This window comes from Chlamydotis macqueenii, chromosome 5 (assembly GCF_036417535.1).
Source record: "Chlamydotis macqueenii isolate bChlMac1 chromosome 5, bChlMac1.mat, whole genome shotgun sequence".
NCBI classification, from domain to species: Eukaryota; Metazoa; Chordata; class Aves; order Otidiformes; family Otididae; genus Chlamydotis; species Chlamydotis macqueenii.
This window is the reverse complement of record NC_141560.1, coordinates 6,734,186-6,757,557: the sequence shown is the minus strand read 5'-3', so window position 1 is coordinate 6,757,557 and position 23,372 is coordinate 6,734,186. Positions and strand designations below refer to the sequence as shown.

Sequence of the window (23,372 nt, the reverse complement as noted above, 5' to 3'; positions counted from 1 at the left end):
TTGGTATTGACAATTGCATTCACATTTCCTTTAGGAAAAAAAAAAAAAAAAAAAAAAAAAAAGAATTACAAAAGGGTACATGTATAGAGAGACCTGAGGTAAAATCAGAAAGGTTCCATAAATGTAAAATTTCCTTTATCTTGAACAGAGGCAGAATTTTGCCTTTCAAGCCCAAACCTTCTCTGACAAACAACAGTAAATAAAATACAGAAACACTCTACTTCAAATATGAAACACTGGCAAAAATGCAAAAAAGAGAGAAAAAGAAAAGTCTTTCACTGTCAGGAATACTGAGGCACACTGAATAATATTCAAAAGCAGGTATTCATTAAAAAAAATGTCCATTATTAACTGCAAAATGGAAATAGTTCCTAATGCTACTAAAAACTATTATGCTAGATGGGCAATGCTTTCTAATTTAAAAATTACTTCAGTATGATTCAAGTACACTGAGGTATAAAAATTGTATTTAAAAAAATTAACAAATATAGTGATGTGCCCATTAAACTGGGCTAAGGCAGCTGGCTTCTGGATCCATGTTAGGATAAATCAGGGTAAACATTTGGAATCAGGAAGTTCTTAATAGGAACTGGCTGAAATTTTGGAAGTTATTCAAGCAACAGAAGTCCTTCATGGTTTAGGATAACGTGTGCACTATCCTAAATGCACACATCACAATATGCGCACTGTGATATCAGTCCATCTCATTGCCTTTAACAGAGAACTCATTTCAACGTTCTGCTTTTGTTCACCATGTGCACTAAACCATTTCTTGCACTGCAGAAACTCTCAAGAGATCTTTTTACCTGTCATGATGACAGCATTAAAAACTAGTATTTCAGAATGCCAAAGACTAATTTTCCAATAACTGAAGAGAGTGACTCAAGATTGAAGAAGGAACATCAGTAACACAGTGGAAAAAAAGCATTATTTCTTCCACAAACAGCTTTGGTCAGCCTTTCCTTCAGGACCTCCAGCATTCATTTCCGTGGTTTTGACAAGTCGCTGGTTCTTGCTGTCCTTCTGAAGCTCGGTTCAGACAGTGACGATAGGCTGTTACTGACGAATCCAATTAAAAATTATTAGAACTAAACTGAGAAGGCCAACACAAATGCCAAAAATAACCAATGCGCACGCCTGTGAAGAAAAAAAAGCAAAAATTAATGTTTTACTGAAGGAAACACTTTACATTTCTAAGGCTTATAACTAATGATGAAAAAAAACTTGTAAGAACAGGTTTAAATAGTGTATTTTAAATTAGTCTTTAATGTTTCAAATTACTCGGGCTTCAAACACAAGGTATCTGCTTAGGGGGAAACTAAACTAAGCCTGCTCTGGGGTAACTTCATTGGGAACTCTCAGAGCGGTCTGGTTTGCTTGCTCACACCACCTGTCTGCAAAAAAAATAGAGATCATTTGCCCTTTAGAAGTCTGAATGCATTAAGAAACTGAATTTGTATTTTACACAAAATATAATTAAAGTTAGAATGGATTCTTTACATTTTTGAACAGCCAGATGACAATAAAACTACAGATCAAGAGACAGCAGCTTGCTGATTTATATAACATGGCCCCAAATCTGTTGAATTAGTCCAGACTTTAAATGGTCAGAGAGCATTATTACAAGACTTTCTTTCAGATTCCCTGTTTTGTTCAACACAAGAGCAGCCCAATGAATCAGAAGAATGGCAGAAGGATTACGTATAAACAGTTTGTCAGCATCCTAGCCATTGCCATGAAGTTGCTCTGTGAAGCAGTGGTTAAAGTGAAGACAAACAGTGCAAAAAGCAGGCTGCTGCACAAATTCCAACTAGAAGTTAACCTAGTCCACCAAAAGAGAAACCGTAAAGAGAAGGAAAAAAAAGGAAGAGGAGGGAGGGAAGAAAAGAAAAGAAAAGAAAAAAAAAAAAAAAAAAAGATATGTAGATATGTTTTTGAGAAGGCTTACATAGAAAACAAGCATAAACACTCTTTCACTTAAATGCAGTTTGGCTTTGTCCCAGCTGCCCAGACAACATCAGAGTAATGCACAAAAACTGAGGAGAAACTGGATTAAAAGTCAACATCTGAGAACTACAGGGGAAAGCATGTGTTCAGATCAACGGTCCGGCACACGGACATACTGCTAGTCAAAAATTGCTTGTGAAGAAGGAGTTTCAGAAAAACTAGAGCTATCATGAAGGATAAAAGAAAATGCTCACAGATTTTGTGAACTGCAATGAAAACAACTTTGCCCCTTGGATTACATGCTCCACAGTGTATTAAGATGCATCTAAAATGAGCCTGTTTAAATATTAGTACCCATGAAAAAAAAAAAGCATACCCCAAGTTTCTGTGGTGATAAAAAGTCCTCTCTGCTAAGTTTAAGATAAAATAGTCCAGGATATACAAAAAGCAAACATGTTGATGTGGTCGAACCTTTAAAAAACAGAAAGTAAGATTTTACTTAAAGGAAAACTGTAGTATATTAGTTTATCATAACACTGAGGGGTTTTTTTTAAGAAAAGTTTAAAAAATAAATAAATAACCACAACAACTTACCAACTACTCCAAATACATTTTTAATGTCCGGCACGTACATTGCAAACAAAACAACAATTGTATTCAATGCTAAAGTGACAAGGATGTGGCAAATCCACGACACAGGAAGATGAGAGAAAAATACCATCAATACAGCTTTCCTTGCCTACATAATATGAAGAGAAACATTGCATGGGTAAATACATATATAAACGTGTATTTTAATCTTATCCCAAATTTTAATCTTCATTTCCTAAACTTAAGACAGATGTGAAAGAACATTTTGAAAATCAAGTGCAAAAAATTTAGTAATAGTTAAATATTTTGTCTTTCTGTAGCACAGAGTTTAGTTCAGTATTAAAGCAGTATTTGTTACATTAGTTTTAAGGAAGTACCTCTTTTGCAGGCACTAAAAAAGGTCTGGGGGATAGCGCTCTGTCTCTTCGAGCATGCTTGGAGGCAAATGCCAGCATGTTGCCAATCGCTATGTCAGCTATACACTACTTATACACACAGTTTTGCATACAGAATTTTTTCTGGTCCTAATTGAATGGATTTTTAGTTCTACTATACTATTGATAAATCAAAGTAGGGGGTTTTGGTGAAATAGGTCAATATGTGTTTTTAATTTACAATTAAATTGAGTTTTCAAGTATGTTTGTGTGTGGGTGCGTGCACGTAGAAAGGAAAAACCAAGTCAGCAAAACTCAATTTAAGAGGGGGGAAAAAAAAAAAAAAAAATCAAACTAAATAAACTTTAGAAGTTCTGAATTCTCTAAATTAAAAACAATGCTGTGGGCTAGTTTTAATCTGAAATCTGTCTCAAGAGCACAAATTAACTTAGTGGTTAGTTGTTACTTTGGAGCTCTCATGGAACATATGCAAATATGTGGTCTTTGATCAATCACTTGACAAGTGAATAAGATACACAAGACTAGATGTGACTCAAATATCGCAGTCTGCAAAGCATTAGCATTACCATTGCTTATGCCAGCTTCAAAATGTTTAGGAGTACTTACTGGGAAATGGATTAGCGGGACTGTCAACAGCACAGCAAACAGTATGGCTACTTTAACAGTCATGATGACAGTATCATGTGGCAGGTACCTGCTATAACCTTGTAGCAGTTCAGAGTCTACTTTGTCTGAAAATCAGAAAAAATAATTGCTTTGTTAGTAATTTGACAACCACAATTAGCAATGCATATTAAGCTGACATTCAAATTGACCAACTTGTTTGTGATTAATGCAGAGTGGAGGGCGTTGCACAAATGCGTAACTTTGGCATTACTGACACACTAGGACACATAACCTAGAGAAAACTGCAAAACCTTGAAGAGCCAAGTCCCTGTAGAGCCTCTCCTGAACCCAAAGGTACCTAAAGAGAAGATACAAATATGGAGGAGAAACGATTAAAAAGAAAAATGACCTGAAAAGAAGCCAAGTATACAGGACTGTAAAACTTGTTCTATGTCTGAAACAGTTGATGCCAGGTTCTTTTGGTTCAACTAGAAAGCAAAACTAAATCAATTTTGCTAAGCTGGCTGAACTGCATTTCGTTTTGTTTTTTTTTTTTGGTTTTTTTTTTTCCCCAAAAACATTAAGTGACATGCAATGTAAAGCTTCATGATTTGAAAAAAAAAAAAAAGCTGCAATTCTAATTTAAAGGAAGAAAGAAATGTTCAAAACTATGCTAGCATACGTGCTTTTACTGGCTATAGTTAGCAATGTATCGCTGGATGGCATGGAGAAGGATAACTAGCATCAGTTACATGTCTAAAATATATATATTTAAAAAAAAAAAAAAACCCCAAAAAACCCCCCTATTGACAACTGACACTGATTTTTCCCTATCCCAAATGAGTAGACAAGCGCAACACAAGGACACCTGAAGGCTGTCAGTTTGGATTCTTACAGCACCCAGAGAATGACAGAGAATAGCACTGGCAATGACCCACCCTGGCCAAACACTTTCAAATGACAGCTCTGTTTTCTTCAGCAGTACAAAGCTCGAGTGCTCTCCACCAGATGCATACTCAGCTTTGCAAAGCAGACAGTTGTGGAATTGCTGTAGTACCATGTACCGTGGATACACCATCATAAACGTTACTTTTGTACTATTCAAGGCAGAAGTGGGGCAAAAAGTGATTAATTAGTTATGAATCCTTCACTTTTTACTTTTGCCCTTTTAAGGTGAAAAGTTTTACTAAGTTAACAGCAAAGAAAGTGATCTCCTACCCTGACTCTCTTTTTCCAGCAGACCCTGAGTCTATGCTTTTTTGGACATCAAAATGGACCAACATTTCAACCAAAGTCCAGCTGCCATATAAAGTTTCAAATTCACAGAAAACAGAATAAACCATCTGAACCACAGAAAGATGAAGCACGTCTCATTTCAAAGAGGGAACTCTTTCTTTGTTTTCAATTTAAAATGAAATGTTTTACATTTTCTCAAGCTAGTGGTTTAGGAACAGGGAACAGATTCTCTTTATTTTAATAAGTAAGTTAATTACACAAGACAACCAAAAAGTGAAAAAAAAGGAGACGTTTGCAAGGGGGTGGGCAGGAAATCTCTTACAGACATCCACTGTTGGTTCCAGTGTTTTAGGCCCTTGAGTCTAAGAGTCACCAAAATAAATTAGGCTTGCAGAAAACTAGAAATGTTTCCAGTGAAACAGAGTAAAGGACAGGGTCTTGTCCCAAAAAAATCATGGCAGTGAAGGTAACAGGATCTGGGATGGTTTCTAGGACTACTACTGTTTTTCCTTTTTGTCTTTTTTTCTTTTTTTTTTTACTTCTTGTTGAGATCTCATCTAGAGATAGATGACTATCCTGCACTGCCTGCTGAATCTCAGACTGGCACTGAAAATTATATTTTCTCATAAACCACATGGAGACAGTTAGGAAACAGTAATAGTGGCCTATATGCTATTAGGGGTTTCATGACTCCCTATATAATTTTTCAAAGGATTCTGAGTGTCAAGGGAACTATTTCAGACAGTTGGTCAGACACACACTTATAGCTGGGAAAACAAGGTGCAAAATTCCCCAGAAATCTGGAATTATTAGCTGCTGAAAGCCAACATTCCTGGTGCTTTGTCAGACACACTCTCAACCCCAGGATCAAGAAATATAAAACACTCTGAAAGGAGAAGAAATCCCGATCAGAACACTTTTGTCTTACTGCCTTACTGCCCCTTGTAAGTATTTGTATTCATTCCAAACACAGGTTAGCATGTTGTCATCTCACAAAAAGGGGGAGTTCTGAGAAGACAGAAGAAGAATCCTCATAGGTGACTGTGATGCATTCATGTGACAGCGCTTGTACGAAACTACTCCAGAAGACAGTTAGACCAATTCAATTAGAGCAATTCAATCTGACAATGCTACACGAGCAGAACACACCATAACACAAACTTACAGCAGGATACACAGAGCCAGATGACATTTCTTAGAAAAGGCATCCTGTTCTATGACAGGAAACTAAAATTGCTGTATGAAATGGACACTCCCCTACTTCTGGAAAGGTTATGATCGACCTTTAAAAAAAGGTCACTACGTAGACAAGGGTTCTGAAATCTTTCTGAGTACTTGGGAAATACAAGACTACCAGACAGACAAAGTCATCTATGTTTAAACTCAAGTAAAAAACTGTACCTAGAAGTATTCAAAAGTCCAAGTGCAGAGTTATTAAATTGATACTGAAGCACATTGCCATGCAAACTCTACAGCACATGAAAATAAAAGCTGTTGAATTTGGTAGGGCAAATGTCACACGCCACTTTTCTGATTGGTTAAGATGCTTGATGCACTATGTCGACAACTTCTCTAGGAAATGTGCATTTCTTGGTTCAGTTCCTGTATCCAACAGATACCACCTCTGGCTCACGAACTGCATGCAACACCAATTAGTGAACACCAGGAGCCTGCGCTAGAAAGCTCAACTCAAAGCTTATCCTTCTGCACTTTTTAAATCCTTCCCCAGTCCCTGTCATTGCCCTCTGCTCAAGTCAAGACACAATACTGGATGGGTGTTTTTTCTGATTCAGGTCTCCTAATTTTCTTATGTTCCTTGTCAATTTTTTTCTTGAGTCCTCTAGTTTGTCTTTCATTACACAAAAACAAACGTATCGTGACAAAGTCACCTTGTACAATCCTTTAAAATAAAGCTTTCCTAAATTGGATAATTCATGGGAAACTTCTTCCCGCTTCCAGCAGATTTCTAGTGAAATAGTTAGTGTCAGTTCCAATTAATTTGTAAAAATATAAAAACAAAACAAAGAAGCCATGCATGCTTTGCACCCAAGCTGTATCAGACGGACAACATGCTGCCAACCTTCGCACCTCCCCAACATCAGGGCTAGCTTGCGATGTGTCAAATTCCCCTCAGAAAACACAACAGCCTCGGTGCTACTTAAAGGCTACAAATGTGGTGGGATATCAGAAGATTAGTTAAGTCATAAATGTTGCTAGAAGATTCAGCTTTAGAACACACCTTTCAAACCTGTCGGACAAGCAGACTTACAGATCTCAAAATTTCTCACAGACCACAATAAATACATTCCCAGCTTTTAAGTGAAAATATTATACAGTCCAACTAACAGTAATAATCAGCAGTCTAATTACACAGCATTGGAGAGCATCAACAGACCATCAGCTACAGTTTAGGGACCAGAATCTTGCCTGTATCATATTTTAATGCATAAACTCTGCAAAGTTTAGCTACATTACACGTTGAGAAGCGAATGAGACTGTAATATTTTGCAGTGTTAGGTATGCTCTTAAGTCTTCACAGGAACCAGATTTCTGAAGATTCAAGTGTATCAACGCACAAACAAGCCTAAAATCACTGCAGACAGAATGCATTTATCATTTATAATTAGCCTTCATTCTAAAGAATACTTGAAGAATATACTTACCATAAAATGTCAGGTAACCAAACAGCGCAGACATAAAGTAAATTAGGAAACTCAGACCAATTCCTGTGACAGTTACATTCTGCATCCTACTTTTGGATGGACTAAAATGCAAAAAAACCCCAGAAAATTAGTGTTGCTTAATCTGTATTGTGGACTGTTAAATGCAATGCAATCTACATTAAAAAAAAAAAAACAAAAACAAAAACCAGCTTGCCTTTCATAGGAGAGTATCCTCTTAATTTATGGCCACAGAGTATTTGCTGAGGTCTCTGCTGTTAGTAACATTTAGGGTTTTTAAAAATATTTTTAATCTGGTAATTAAAGGGCACTTTTCATGTAGACAACTAAGACTGTCCCCGTCTTGTAGGGGATTTGGACAGACCAAAGTACTTTCTAGATCAAAATTTTGATTTATACAGAATTATATATATTCAGAGCCAGGAACAGAATCTGGGTCAAAAAAAACACTGAATCAGATGTGGCCAAATGCAGATTCAGTTACAGCAATAAAAATTAACTACTAAGTACCTTAGCAAGTGACTTTTTTTTAATCTCCAGATTGTCCAGGCCAGGACAATGTACTAACATTGATGACGGAACCATATTTGCTACTTTTCTCTCCTGCAAGAGAGGAAAAGCCAGTACAGACTAAAACTGTACATTTCTCAAAAGCATGAAAGCTACTTAGTTTGCATTGTTTGATGGCATTGACTTGAAAATTAAAATTATTCAAGACTAATATAGGGAAAATATTACAGAAACACTATCATTATATTTTAATATTGCATGTGTTTTCATACATTACCTTCGGAGCTCGCAATAGATGGGTAAGACTGAGGTATGGCAGAGAAAAGAAAAGGCCATGGTTGGTATTGCATAAGCACTCTAAGAAGAAAAACATCTTGTCAGTTGTTTGTTATTACAGATGGTTGGAAATATATCTGGATGAATTCAGTTCAAGCACTGGAAGTCACTGGAAATCTTTCCACATTAATGCTTTGAGATAAATGTCCACACCACAGAATGGTGTCTCTGAATCATTCCACAAAAAAAAAAAGGACCTTTTGACTAGTATCTCTTCAACTGGTGGTCACAGCTTACTCTTTCATGATCAGGAAAGGTCAAGCTGTCTATAAAGCAACTACCGAAAGATTCTTTTCTAGCTATATTGAGGTCAAGTACTTACAGAAGAAGAGTAGGATTTGCCACAGTCAGTCTATCATTCATGGAATTTTCTTAGAAGTTTTCTAAATTCTAATACCCACAGCTACCTGTCAAATTACTGATTCCTTCATCCTAACTTCACTATTGTCTTATTACTTCTTCCCATAAATTTGGATACAGCATCCAGAAATATAACATGCTTTGGCATCTAAAGTTTTAAGACAGTTAGATAATTGAAGTTGCAACCACACAATTAGTGGTATATTAGTTCAAAAACTTGTAATAGAAGAGATGAATCATCTAGTACAGCTTACTTCAACTGCCAAGTGGAATAAGCTGAACTATAACAAAGACTTTTATGCTGACATAATCAAGCCCATACTGGTAAAAATATGCCACTTTCTATTGATAAAACAAAACAAAAAAAAAGAAGTAGAGATGAGTCCCAGGATTCTTCAAAGCACAAAAGGCCAGACAAAATGCCAGAATCTCACGGTAGATGTTTCTGGTCAAAGCACAATCTCTTCTTTGATCTACAGATAACATTTGTTTCATGCCTGAATTGCACAAGGGGGGTTTTTTTCCCCCCCTCTTTTGCTTAGGAGGGTGGGGGTGGATTTTGGTTTTTTCAGACAAATTCAAGCAACCATGTCCCTCTTAAATTCCACTACACTACAGGCCTATCCCAGGTGTATTCTTCTCTTTTTCCCTTCCTCTTCACCAAAAAGAGACCAGAGTTCTACATGATACTTCCTCTCCTGCAAGCCTTGGTGGGTGGTGATGTGATTTAAATGCCACATTAATGAACAAATACCAGAGCTGGAATCCAGTGAAATGTGCAAGATTGCATTAGGCCTGAAGAATTAGCTTCAGGTAAGAAAAAACTAAAGTTAGGTCCAGGCAGTTTCAAGAAACCTGTCCTGCCTTGCCAGGAACTAAAAGTGTGCATACAGCCAAGTTGCACTGACTTCCAGCTGAGGGCATATTAAGGTGGCTTGGTCTGACTGCATCACAAGGCTGACCACCGCTGCATCTGTTATACTTCATACTTCAGTCATATTTGCAAAATGTTTTTATAAATGCTAACTTGGACAGCCAGCCTTCATATAAAAAAAGAAAGAGTGAGACTGGATAACACTTGGCAGCAGGTATAGGAAATATTGCAGCAGCCTATAACTAGTTTTACAGAAGAATAGTTTACCCTGGATAGAATTTAAACCCTAATTCTTTAAAAACCACTCCCCTCCTTTAAGTGTGCATATTGTTAATAGAGATTACCTCTTCTGAAAGATGAAAGAGCTTTGCTTTACAATCCCCAGTAGAATTTGAAACCTGTAAGACATACACGCAAAAAAATGGCATAATGAAAGAATAAGCCTAAACCACAGACATGAAACTTTTTAGTTTCTGTGATGATTATGAAAAGAAGGAATTTAAATTATGAGTAATTCTGAAAGTGTTAATGTAGAAAAAGTGTTATAGTTACTAATAAAATTAGAACTTACAAACAGCATGAACTTTACCTGTAAAGTCTCTATGGCGCTATTTAGAGGCAGAGGACAAGGGATGGACCATTTTTTTATCATAACCTGCAAAGACAGCATTTTTAATCTATGAATGATACCCTAAACATCAGTTTAAATTTAGATATATGTAGCAAAAAAAAAAATCAGACGATTGGTATAAAAAGCAGGGAGCTACACCCACAGTAAATTAACAGGCTTGCCTGGTAGATAGTTGGGCCACAAGAAAGAGACTTGACAGAAAAACTTGTCAGTGCCATTCCGTGCAGCTGCTTCCTACGCACAGCTGGCAGCCTTATGGCGTGCCTGTCTGGAGGTGGTGCACTGAAACGAGCTCTGACATTAACTGAAATACAACCAGCACTCCGCGTTCACCCTCTCTGTGCTCCACACCAACTGCCTCCCATACAGAATAGCTGCTGTGTTCGCTATCCCAGGCTCTTTCCCTAAGTAGACAAGCCCTTAACAGAGATAGAGCAGAGCCTAGGGCTAATCTTAAAAGGCAGAAACATATGGTTTGGACTAGAAAGCAAAGGAAAAACAATAAATGCAATTATTGTCCCAGAATGTCATTGGGACTTTAGCTACACCCCGCTGGTTTAGGGACTGCCAAGAACAGGGCAGAAAATCAAAGGGAAATTAAAATAAGAAATGTTACCTCCTTTTTCAGGAGCCTAGTTTAAAATGATAGTTGCATTGCTCTCCTCACCCTAATTAATTTCCTATTGTAGTTGCCTAGCTTTAGAGGTTGTAACTCTTTTGAAGCCTAGAGCAGATAATTAAAAACTTAATTAAAGACTTAGATTCACAAGAAGAATAACATGGAAGAGGGCGCTTCTCCTGGCTCAAAGAACTACTTGCTTGCAGCCAAGTGGTGTTTCCCAGAGGATAAGGATTAGATGCTCCCTCTTGTACCAGTGCCAGGAGAAGCAAACAAATGCTACCTCCGGACAAAATGTGGGGAAAGGAAACCGTGAGTACACGGCACGCTGAGTCCATTGTGGCAATAGCACATGTCTTAAATTGCACAACTAAAAGCAACTCACGACAACTCAAGGTGTGGAACTAGGCAGTAGCTTGCTCAACAGCAGGCTGCAAAATCTGTGAAACAGGATTATCAATGGCAATCCTCCAGCTACATTTCTGACACTAAAGTGGCCCTGCTTTACAGCGGGAGGTCTGTTCTCACCTGCTTATTGACTGATTAAACTGCCTCCCTCTGTACAATGAGAACTGCCACCTCATCTGAGGAAGGGTGTAAGAAGGGACAAGAAGATCCTGGTAGTAATCAAGAAGTTCAACTGAAGAGCAAACAACAGAGAGGAAGGAAAAGACCAAAGACTAAAATGTCATTTGGGCCTGTACGCGTGCATATGTGTGACCGTCACACGGGTCACCCCTGCTTCGTCTCTTTCTTGGGCACTAAGCAGCAAGAAGGTACGAGCTGAGCAACACAGCTGCAGACTGCCGCTGCTGCAGTACCACAACCGTGGATGCAAGGCTGTGCTACCTCCTCAGGAAGCCCAAGCTTGTTGGCTCGTTGAAGACATTTATGAGGCTGAGCAAGAAGGTGAAATAATTTTTTGAGGAGATCTCTGTGTATTTAAAAGGCACCCAGACAGGGGAAGTAAAGGAGAGGTTCTGAAGGCTCCAAAGTAGAAGGCTTTGTGGGAGCTCTGGCTAAGGCTGGAAAAGGCTTCCTGAGCAATGAAAAGGGGCACAATGCTGAAGGGGAACTTTGGGGAAAGTAAAGTGTGCCTGGTAGTGGTGGGGGCAGGGTTCCCTGCAAGCTAAAGAGCAAAGATAGATATAAACATTGCCGAGGGAGGACCATCAGAGGGCTGGAGCACCTCTCCTATGGGGACAGGCTGAGAGAGCTGGGGCTGTTCAGCCTGGAGAAGAGGAGGCTCCGGGGAGACCTTACAGAGGCCTTCCAGTGCCTAAAGGGGGCTGCAGGAAAGATGGGGAGAAACTCTTCAGCAGGGCCTGTTGTGATAGGACAAGAGGCAATGGTTTTACAATGGAGGGAAGTCATTAGGAAAAATTTTTTTACACTGAGGGTGGTGGAACACTGTCCCAGGTTTCCCAGAGAGGTGGTGGATGCCCCATCCCTGGAAACATTCCAGGCCAGGTTGGACGGAGCTCTGAGCAACCTGATCTGGTTGGAGATGTCCCTGCTCCTTGCAGGGGGGTTGGACTGGGTGGCCTTTAAAGGTCCCTCCCAACCCAAACCATTCTGTGATTCTAAGACAAGTGAAACATAAAGCAGTAAAACATTTTTCTACAACGGAATTAATACAGATTAAGAACAGATTGAAAAGGAAATAAAAGAAGACAAGTTAAAACACACTAGGTGCATTTAAAACCTGCAATTATATTTGCCCACCTGCTTAATTACTCGAATCTGTTTGGGTTTCCAATTGTAGTCTACTCCATATTTCTAATGAGGTCCCCAACAGGAAGAGATTTTTAAGCAGAGGAGCAGAGACTTTTAAGGCAGAAGAGCCCAGTTAGCTGAGCAGTCATGCAGGCAGCACAACTTTTCTCTGGAACTTTAAGCCTATTTCATGTAAACGGTGTCTTTTGAGTATAACAAACATTTGGTTTTAAGTGAAAAAACCCTAAAAATTAAAGAGAGACTCTAGTGGAAATAGGGTATTTTAAACCCACACGAAAAAAACATTGCTAAAATATAAAGAGGCTCAAAAAGTTCCAAGATTCTCAGTAATGTTGCATTTTTGTATCCTGCAGAGGGAAAACAGGAATCTCTGCTCTGACAGCACTCAGCAAAGAGGGGCTCTCTGCGCATAACATCATTCATTACATATGGCAGGTTCCCAATCTGCATCACATTTTGTTCTGGGAACATAAACAAGAGATTTAGAAAAATACCATCAGGAATCATTAACACCTTTGTTGAACAAGCTACCAAGAGGGCTGTCTCCACAAAACCAAGAAAAATCTGTCTTCACTCTTCACCAATATTCAATATAGCAAGAGTGGAGGCAATTAAAAAAAAAAAGTTTAACGAATGCATTTAATTTCTTTTCACTTAAGATTCAAGCCAGGAAAGTATCCAACAATCAGAAACAAAAGTGCTCAGGTCCTCACAGAATCTGGCTTTGAATTAATAGTTAAATTTATTTGTTTTTCTCCAAGATCAGCTCATCTCAGAGTTTTCACTTTTTTTTTCGGAGAGGGGACCAGTATACTAACTTTAAAGGAAAAGATACTGAAGCACAGAGAGGAGATATGTGACCTGCTAAAGCCCTACAGCAGAGCGCAGAGAACAAAGTCGTCTCCAGCCCTTTTGCTCAGGGCACTCACCAGACCATGCTGACCAAGACATACGCCGTCTATTGTGCCTATCGTTCCTGCAGGCTGTATTAAAACTGTGGCTTGCTGGCAAAAAGCTGAACAGATGGTATGCACTTGAAAACACACAGAATGATTGTATATGCAAAATATAATTGTATTACTTCCATATGACTAACATAGTTTTCTTCTGGAACAAATTAAAACATATTTGTCATACAGAAATTAACATCGTGCAAACTAATACACCATTTCAACAGCACATATCACCCACTTCAAAGCATTAGGTATCAAAACTAAACCGGAGTTAATGCCTTCGAGTTTCAGGGCCTAAAGAAGTCAGAGAGAATATTCTGTGAAGAGTATCAGTTTTCTTTAAATATCGATAACGGCTTTTAGAAATTTTGACCTCAATTAGATTTACTGTGGCTCCTTCCTTGTCATTTAACAACAAAGAGTAAGCATACACATTTAACAATTTCATAAGAAATCCAGTAGCCTGTGTATTCCTACATTAGTACTTCCCACCTCCTTTTCTGATAGATAATCAAAACTAAACCCTAGCTTAAATCATCCCAGCTTGACATGTCTGCACGCAAGCCTTGCTTACACACTTGCCTTTTCTGAGCCTGAAATTGTTTTCAAATGCATTCACCCATCACAACAGCTTTCTTCAGAGATGCATACAGATTCTCATTGAAATCCAGGAGCTGAGCTGGTTTTAGAACTCTTGCAACTACCTTCAGCCAAAGCCTCGTTTCAGCATTACAGTGCTTTTTTTTTTTAAAGATAAATTTTAGAAGAGAGGTCAAAAGTTAAGGTAATTTATAAATATTAGAAATGAATTTCCATTAGCTCTGGAGAGGCTGTAGCTGCTCCTCAATGCTCAACTTAGGAAGAATACTTCCCAAGGTCCTACAAACACTGCAATTCTCCAGGGATACCCTAGGGAGATGTTTTGACAGCTTTGAAGTTTGGTTTTATCACATGGTTTCGTTCCTAATGGATTGCCTTGGTCTCCTGGATGGCATGTTTGTTCAACTTGCCTTCAACTCTGTTTATCCCTTTGTAAAACAGGTATTAAATGCAAGTCAATGCAAGCCAGAATGACAGCGGAGAGGGGGAACGTTTTTCCAGGCTCCCAAATAAAGATCCTTGTTTCTATACCTAGATGACAAAGTGCGAGTTGCTTGCTTGTACTGCATATTACACATGTGCATTAACATACTTTTTCCCTGTAAAAAGAAAAATAGTGCAACTTAAAGGCACATTTTCCCTCTTAGATCTGCCTAGCAGGTCTCACTTTGGATATTTGGAAACATCTACCTCACAGGGGCCTTGAGAGGGTGAACATCAGGGTCAAAAACCACCATATGGCTCAGAGAAAAGAACTTTTCCTTCCAGCAGGAAAGAAGAATAAGGTCATTGACGTATTAATGAATCTTGTAAAGTGCCTTAATGAAGTTCTAGTTTTCTTTGCCTTTTTTTGAACTCTGCCACTCCATTATACATGTAAATTTAATTTATTTGGAGTATATTAAATTTTCTTCTGCACTAGTTGCAGTAAGTAATAGTTAGAAGCAAAGAAAACAGAATTCCATTCTACTACTAGTAGGGAAACAAAAGTATATGTGTCAGCTCCCTTCACTGCACTGTCAGCAAAACAAAAATATTGTTACATTTACCAGTCCAAAATATAATTATTTTAAATCTTTTCACATGCTTGAAAGTTCACATACTTTTCCATGCCTCAGCAATACAAATGTAATCTGTCCAAGCAAGCACATATTGAACTTAAGGAAAACTCTAAGTTTCACATAAAAATTTAAGGGAGGAGGGGAATACAATTAATTTCAAAACAGGCTTATGAAAACATTCAAACAATAAGGAAAAACATAGATAAGTTGTGCACAGATTTTTAACTTACCACAAGAGCAAAGTAGACCATAAAGAAAAATGATAAACTACTTGTGTAGCCAAGAAAGCCTGTAAAATAACAGTAAAAATAAAAGAGAATTTATAAGGAAAGTGATCCTAATGTACAGCTAAAGCTTTACATTTTAGGCATGTTTTCTATTACAGTGCTTGGTATCTGGGGCTTAGGACTCAGAATAACAACATTCCAACTGCCTGTCACAGATCATTTATGTCGTTTTGTAGGGCAGAATTAGAACTGGCTTACCACTAATGGCATGCTGTAAGTAAATGCAGCTCTTTAATGTTCTGCTGTAAAGATTTTATTTTAGTATTGCAGACAAAATACTACTGCAACCCAAGTAATAGGTTAACTAGGTAGGGCTGGAAGGCAGAACACACTACAACAACTTAAGTAATCCCCACCATCACCAGCCCCCTGCCAGTTAAAATAAATAAATAACCCATTAAGGTTTTAAAGTCTTCAATTGTAATTGCTAATAAAGTAGAATAATATTCGCTTCTCTCCTTTAATTACTCACCAATTTTAGGAAGAAGAGCAAGAGGAAAAACAATGCAGACTGAAGTAATGAGTAGCAGCAGTCTCCCATCAAGGTACCAAGACCTGTTGGAAAATCTGTTTATGACGGATACAAAGCTCAAGAGTTCTAAAAAATATGTTCTACTTTAAAACTGTGATCTTAGACAAAATAACCACTAGGACAAGAAAAATAAATACTTTACAGTCTCACATGCTATTTATACGGATTTGTATTCCTAGCTTCTACATTGTGATATAAAATAAGAGTTTCCAGGTAACGAGGAAGCAGAGCACCGCCCCGTAACGGCACAGCATTGCAGGGGCAATGTTCCACAGTCAAGCATCTGCAGGGAACAGGGGTCTGACGTGTGTGAAGTCATTTCTCAGCAGCACAATATGCAAATCCCTGCCTTTATTCAAAACAATGATAAGAGGGCAAGGGTATTTAATACTCTACAGATTTCCCATAGCAGTACTTATACAGGACACTGTGTATTTGGACTTGCATTACACTTTGTTGCACATTTACACAACTGGAAGAAACAGAAACATTAATTCCCACTTGTTGCTTAACTTCCCTTCCAGTTTATTACTCACTCCTACACGACCTCAGTTCCTTACCATTTCGAAGAGGTGTGAAATAGAAAGCTAAGCTACCCAACCTATTTGTTTGGAAATTCAGTTACGTTTTCTAAACATAACAACTTTCTCTTCTGCCCAAGTGTCCTTACACCCACCATCACAGGGTTCAAATAACAGGTTGTGTTTTTGTTTAGTGAGGGGGGGGCCTAAGGTGGTAGCAAACAACAAGTAAATCAACTTTCAGCTAATTTGAAATGATGTTTGCTGTCCAGAGATGATATAAGAAAGAACAGCAATAAAGAGGACTTTCTTATCTTTCATTTTGCATGAAGTGATCACTCATTCTTTGCATACATCCACACAAAAATTAAAGGACAAAAGGGATGGAAATTATGACAATGGAATCTGCTGTAATTGCTTAAACATAAAACTATACATCTAAAAAAAAAAAAAAAAAAGCATTGTAGAGACATATGAAGATATGAAGTCTTAACGCGTTTAAAATCTATTCAAAGTATCAAAATCTCATCTCCAAACTGAGGAAAGCACAGATGTCTCATTTGTTAAGAAACAGAAACATCCTCAGGGTGGCTCCCCCTAACTTGGTAATAACCATATCCTGTACTGATAAACATCTTGCACATCAGCCTCTGACTTTACTACCTATAAACACCTTGGCCTTTGACCTTCAAGTTTATTTAGTCCAGGATATGGTTAGCACCTAATAAACAGGCAGCACCTCAAGTTATCATAAGGAAAGTAGCATAACACCTGTGTTAAAGAAAAATTACCATATACGTGTATTAAGTACTGTCATACATCGTGGACAAACACTTGGGTCACTTGTTTGAAAAAATACGTAATAAAAATGAACAGAGAAATTTCCAGGTTGAGGGGCATCTTCTCCATATGAAAATCAAAGTAACCATTCAGTAACAATTTCTGTATTGAAAATCACTCAAAATACATCATTCTTAAAAAAAAAAAAGTATTACTAGGTCTGCTACTGCTACAGTGAAAAAGCAACTCTGCCAAGATCAGCTCCCTGCTGTAGTCTTCTTCACGTTGTTACATTTAGCATCCACGTACTTTTAAACTTTTTCTTTCTTTCTAGTATGGTAGATGCTCAGTAGGCAAAAGTGTAACAAATGCTGCACAAGGTGTAAGGTTAGCTAAAATGCCTCAGATAAGTACACGTGGGACCTCTGTTTCAAGTCTCTTGATTCTAAGCATGGCAGATCCACAGTTGTCATCGTAGCTCACAAGCTCAGCAGGCCAGAAAAAAAAAATTATTTTGGTTACTTTATGGTAAATGAAAAAACACTTGTGGGGAAGGGGAAATAAGAGAGAGGAAAACTCCAATGAGGTGATGGGAAAGAGAAAAAAAATAATTTTGGAAACTGTTTAATTTTGGAATACCAATTCTTTTATTTTAAAAGATCTCAAAAAACTGAATCATAGACCATTTACTAGTTATCAAAAAACGTGTCCATTTTTTCCCCAAAATATTGTAGAAATGTACTTATTTTCCAAAGGTAGAATAAATGTTTTAATATTGCCTTTAAAATCAGCTTGATCTGCAAATTTAATCCTCTATGAGAAAAGCTTTCCAAGTATGAAATATGGAATATAAACCCTTGACTCTACTGAAAATGCTTTGGCATGCAGATGTTCCTCCTCCCTCCCTCACGTTTTAACTAAAAGCAGACATTTATAAATCGCTTTAATTTCATTCCTGAATGCAAGAGGACAAGAGATTCATATGTTCTAAATTAGTATCTTACTCTCAGTCCATATCAATTATATAACACACAAGCAAGACAACTTAATTGCATCAATCATATCCTCCTGCCAGGGTCATTAAATGTTAACAGAGGGCTCACAAATTACAACTTTTTAACATAATCCTCATCTGAAACTTTGCTCATGTCAACAAAACTACGTGGATTCTGGTTATGCAGACAGAATGAAACATCTCAACGCGCAATTAACAAGTGTTCGTATGGTATGGTTTTGGTTTTTAATAAAGGCATGAAGATGTATTACACGCTGGCTCTCAGCCTTTCAAACACACGCACACCTGCTAACCTTTATCTATAAAAATAATTCAGTGCGTAAAACATTCTTTAAATGGCCTTGCCAAAAGCATGTTTTGGGATGGTATATGCATATAAAATACTTTTCACAGATAGTTTAACTGACACTTTCAATACATTCTAACTACAGTTAAAGATCAATTCTGCACCCAAATGAAAGCGTATCAGATGCTGTAACGACTTAACTAAAACAGAACAGTTGTGCAACCGCATCTGGAAACAAGTGGTCTAGTTAAGAGGTTTAAACAAACCAGTCAATATTTATGCCCTCTGCATAAGAAAGTTGCTACTTAGGCTTGATATTTGATTACCTAGTTCTGTTGAACAATTTCCTACGATTAAAAACTCTGTTAGTAGAAAACTACTTCAACATCTGCGAAGATATACGCAGACACAAAAGATCATGATCTACCATGGCAATTAATCTGGCAAAATGTATGAAATACAGAGGTGGGCACACAGAGGAAGTCAGCTGTGTGCATGCGCCTGGCATACTGCTTGACCACTGCATCTGAAACATTTGCCTCAGCAAAGAATAGAGGAGTCAAATTGTGTCAAATAAATATTTATCTATGGAAAAACTCCCAATAACAGATGCAGAAATAGGATGAGATCCAGACTGACAATCAGCTTACCACCTGAGCTGTGCTTAGTATTCCTATGGACAACTTCCGCTCTTCCTAAATGCAAAATTTACCTTCATTCCCATCTCAAACTGTAATTTCAACTAAGGAAGAACTATGGGTGGTGGCAGTGCTGACAGCACACCAAGAATTACCACGGCTCAGATGATTTGTAACAACCTGTTCAACCACTGTAGCCTGTTCGCGTGTCCACTAGCATTCGTACGTAGAAGATCCACGCCAGGACCCTGATAAACCAAGCTGGTGGGAGTGTCATCAAATAGGCAGCTTAATAAAGTTGTTTATACCCCTTTTTTTAGACAGAATGATCCTTATGCGTGTATGTGAGACCTCCAGATTCTACTTATTATGAGTTTTCACAAGCTGTTTGTTTAAAAGCTTATCTTAGTCGGGGAAAGTCACTTTGCATAAACAGAGCTGACATAAAATTAAAAACAGTGGTAAGTGACGTTATATGCTAAATCTGGGGACAGACAGACTGGAATGCACATGCAGCAGATACAGTAGCAGGCTCAACGCCACTGTGTGTGAAGAGTGGAGTTAAAAGTATGATCTTGAAGGAGAAGGTGACAGCACTCAAATGAGAAGTTGATGACTACCATAGCTGAAAGAGATACATTAGCAGACTACAAATGACATATACACATAAAACATAATACTTTTTTTAAAAAGAAAGCCCCTTACTAAAAACACATTATTGCAAGGGTCAGGAGGGAAGAAAGACAGAAAGCAAAATTACCACCACACTTCGTTTCTCAAAAATCTTCATTATAAAATGGAAAAGCTTATAAATGACAAAATATAAAATGAACTAAAGTACCTTTTAAAAAACTAATTTCAAACTAAAACTCACTCATAACATTCAGGAATAATACAAGCATCACACAGCCTTGAGACAGTTTCACCACATTTCACTCCAGAGAAGTTTAGAGCTCAAAACATCTGAAAATAGCAGTTTGGAAAAACAGCCGTAACACAATCTAAGGTACGCTGTTATGAATGACAGCGGCACTGGAACAACTAGAATGAGATATTTCAGCGCTAAAGCTGTGATGTTTGTCTTAGCAGAGGCACAGATTTCTTGCGACAGTTCTGACAGAAATCTGAGGGACGCACTCCTTACGCACAGCTTCATAGCTGAATTGCGAAGAATAATTTCTTTACTGGGAGCCAAGTTAAGGAATTATAAACCAAGTCTGGAAACCTGGCACTCTTCCCAAGACAAGTCAAATTACTAGAGCAAGACAACAAAATATTTAAATTTAAACGTCTGCCGGTTTTTGTACTGTGGTTTTGAAATATGTGAAGCGATAACATGACAGCAGTTTATATGTTTCTCCTCCTCTACCTCCTGTCCCCTTCTGCTTCCCCTTTTAAATTTTTACAGAAGGGAGTTTTCTGTAGATGGAGTTTTGCCACTGACTTTAAGGCCCTCTGATGGGAAATTGCTATGAGGAAAGAATCACGCTCTGTGTGTGCGCAGCAGAAGGCTCGCACATGCCAAATACATTTCATATTCCAAAAACTCCTGTAAATAATTTTTTTAACATGTGAGATCAGAGGGAAGTGTCAGTACCCATCTCCTTCAGCAGTCCTGAACCACTTTCTTCTTCAAGACAAACACAGAATGTTTGAAGCATTTTTCCTTACCCGCTCTCGTCTCCGCTTAAGAACCCCGCCACAGCACCAGGCAGTTCGGATTTAACAATTAAAAGATAAGACGACATAGCTGCAAACAGAAGCAGAACAGATTTAGTAGAGGAATACCAGTATCTCTGGTTGCAACAATTAGCACGGCTTAACCAGAGTGGTTATGACTGGAACATCTCAGCTATATATTAGACACCGTGGCACCAGAATCAGAATTTATTTTCTCATATACTTCCTTTAAAAATAGCTGCAAATCCCCAAGTACTGAACTGATGTGAGCTAATGCCTCCAAAGAGACTGTTACGATGTGACTCTGGAAACAAGGAAAACATAATCCAAAGGACTAAAAGGCAAAACAATATAAAATACAGGTCTGACCTTTTACCTGCGAATACGGACCTACAGGCTAGAGACAGACTACAAGGCTGCAGCACTTTTTCCTCTTTACTCTTTATAAGACATTGTTAAAAATGAGAGTAAATAATAATATTTGTTTCTATTACAATAGATTTTTCTAAAGACTTGAAAGGTTTTTTTTATATACTGCATTGTTTGACCCTTGGAGGTAAGAGGATTATCAGTGACAGATCTCAGCTTCTCATGCTAAACCCACCACCAAGAACATCTCAACATCAACATAAAGGGCAGAACTATAAAGGAACTGCGAATCAGAAGATAAATTGCTAGGTACTTTTGTAGGAGCATCAACTTGAAACAAAGCATTTGTAGTTCTAGTCAGAAGAAAGCAATGATGCACACACATAAATCCAAAAGCTACTTCACTGCATCAATTTTCTCCTTTACTATATAAAAGGATCAAATACATAAATGAGAGGTTTTATAAATTACACCTTATACTAACCTTCACGTACCGTTCATGTCACTCTTTTCACATAAGCAGCAAGTATTTATAGGAATCAAAAACCAGCAGAATTACTCACAAAAAAATCAAGCTTTACAAACAGCTTCAACAAATATTAAAGCCTACATGAAACTAATTTCCATTCTTCAGCAGCAAGTAATTTTAGTAACATGCTGACAAAAGTTTAGCTACATTTAAAGCTTGACAAAAATTTGTCTGTTCTATTCAAATTTTACTGCTCTGTATTTATTAATACTTTAGAAGTTTACCATGGTGTATTTATTAATGCTTTAAAATTAAAACATAATTTTTGAAAGGGTAAACCAGCAAACTTCCATAACTTGATTTTTTTTTTAATAGGTTTGTTTGTTTTTTTTTAAAGGAATGTTTTGAACCTCAAAAAAACGTGTGGACTCAGACGCTGCTGTACTATAGCAGTCGATGTTGAATTTTGAAGAAAGGGAATGTGGTCTCTATAAAGAAAATGAATTCTGTTAATACAAACTGACATCTACCTACCGCAAGGTTAAATTAAAACCATTTGGTATGTCACTAAGTAAGGAAATATTCAGTTCATCATCATTAAAAGCTCTTTTTTCCAACATCCAAGTATATTTTCCTGTTGACATGTAGCCGTTGTTTGTGTCTGCTGAGGTACTTACCTGCTGTCCTGATTTTGCTCTCCTGTCTGCATGCAACAGGACGGTGATTCAAGCACAGAGATCCTTGCAGCATACATACTTCTAAATCACCAGAATTTGTAAGTAAATTAACACAATATCTCACGCTAAGCTACAGTCAGATGCATATTTCACTCTAAGCAAAGACAGATTTTTAAAAAATTAAAGGAGGGGGCAGGAAGGAAAATTCCTCTAAATAGTAATTCAACCTTATTTATCCATTAGCCTTCTTTCTTGTATTATACAATACTTTATAGACAAGCAAGTCAGAATTTTCATATATTTACGTCCTTCAGAAAGATTTCAAAATTAGTTCTTTTACAGCCTCAGCTGCAGAAAGCTTCAAATTAATTTCCAGATCAGATTTCCTCCTAATACGCAATCTGTCACTCTTCCCTCGCATTCCTATTAGCCTCTGGCTAATCATTTGATCACTTATCCTTTGTTGTGCGCTTACTCTTTGTTTTTAAAAGAGGAGTCCTATTTCACTGAATTCCACTCCTAAGTAGGGAACCAATCATCCACCAAGAAACTTGCACATGCTAAACATTTGTATGCATCTTTCTTCCTTTCTCTGAGCATATGGGGAACAATCTCACATAGTAGGATTTCCCCCCCCCCCCCCAGTTTATATTCTCCTGTTTGTTGCAGCAGAAGAAAATAAATAATAAATAAATAATGTCATTTATATCCTGATGCTTACATAAGACCTGAATCTTGTACGTAAACCTGAGCAGGACGCCCACGCTGAATATAGCTTAAGAAGTCAAATCCTGCTTTTTCTTCACTTACAAACACAGTTGTAATTCTCCTCATGAGCAACAGATCCTTGTAGCTTTACTCAGCGTGAAAGAAGAGACACTAACCACTGCATAACTCCCTGAAACACACTACAAAGTCAGCAAAGAACATTCATTGTTTGTTTGTTTTTAAAGCTGAAACCAAAACAGCGAAGTCTTGAAA

At 37.7% G+C, this 23,372-nt stretch overlaps 1 protein-coding gene across 2 annotated transcripts in view; it reads right to left on the bottom strand.

The window, feature by feature from the left end:
* Nucleotides 1-236: 236 nt before the first annotated feature.
* The window catches only part of SLC38A6 (solute carrier family 38 member 6), a 40,841-nt gene continuing 17,705 nt past the window's right edge, over nucleotides 237-23,372 (bottom strand). Inside the window, exons 6-16 of one of the 2 annotated variants that reach the window (XM_086748713.1) lie at nucleotides 20,868-20,946; nucleotides 15,897-15,979; nucleotides 15,368-15,426; nucleotides 10,126-10,191; nucleotides 9,881-9,934; nucleotides 8,244-8,323; nucleotides 7,439-7,539; nucleotides 3,540-3,664; nucleotides 2,542-2,686; nucleotides 2,324-2,418; nucleotides 237-1,137 (exon numbers count right to left, since the gene is read on the bottom strand). In XM_086748713.1, coding sequence (XP_086604839.1) covers nucleotides 1,057-1,137; nucleotides 2,324-2,418; nucleotides 2,542-2,686; nucleotides 3,540-3,664; nucleotides 7,439-7,539; nucleotides 8,244-8,323; nucleotides 9,881-9,934; nucleotides 10,126-10,191; nucleotides 15,368-15,426; nucleotides 15,897-15,979; nucleotides 20,868-20,946 — 968 coding nt within the window. In that variant the 3' untranslated portion in view covers nucleotides 237-1,056. Of the gene's footprint in view, nucleotides 1,138-1,306; nucleotides 1,395-2,323; nucleotides 2,419-2,541; nucleotides 2,687-3,539; nucleotides 3,665-7,438; nucleotides 7,540-8,243; nucleotides 8,324-9,880; nucleotides 9,935-10,125; nucleotides 10,192-15,367; nucleotides 15,427-15,896; nucleotides 15,980-20,867; nucleotides 20,947-23,372 lie in introns of those variants that run through there. The other variant, XM_086748714.1, reaches the window with a different exon arrangement.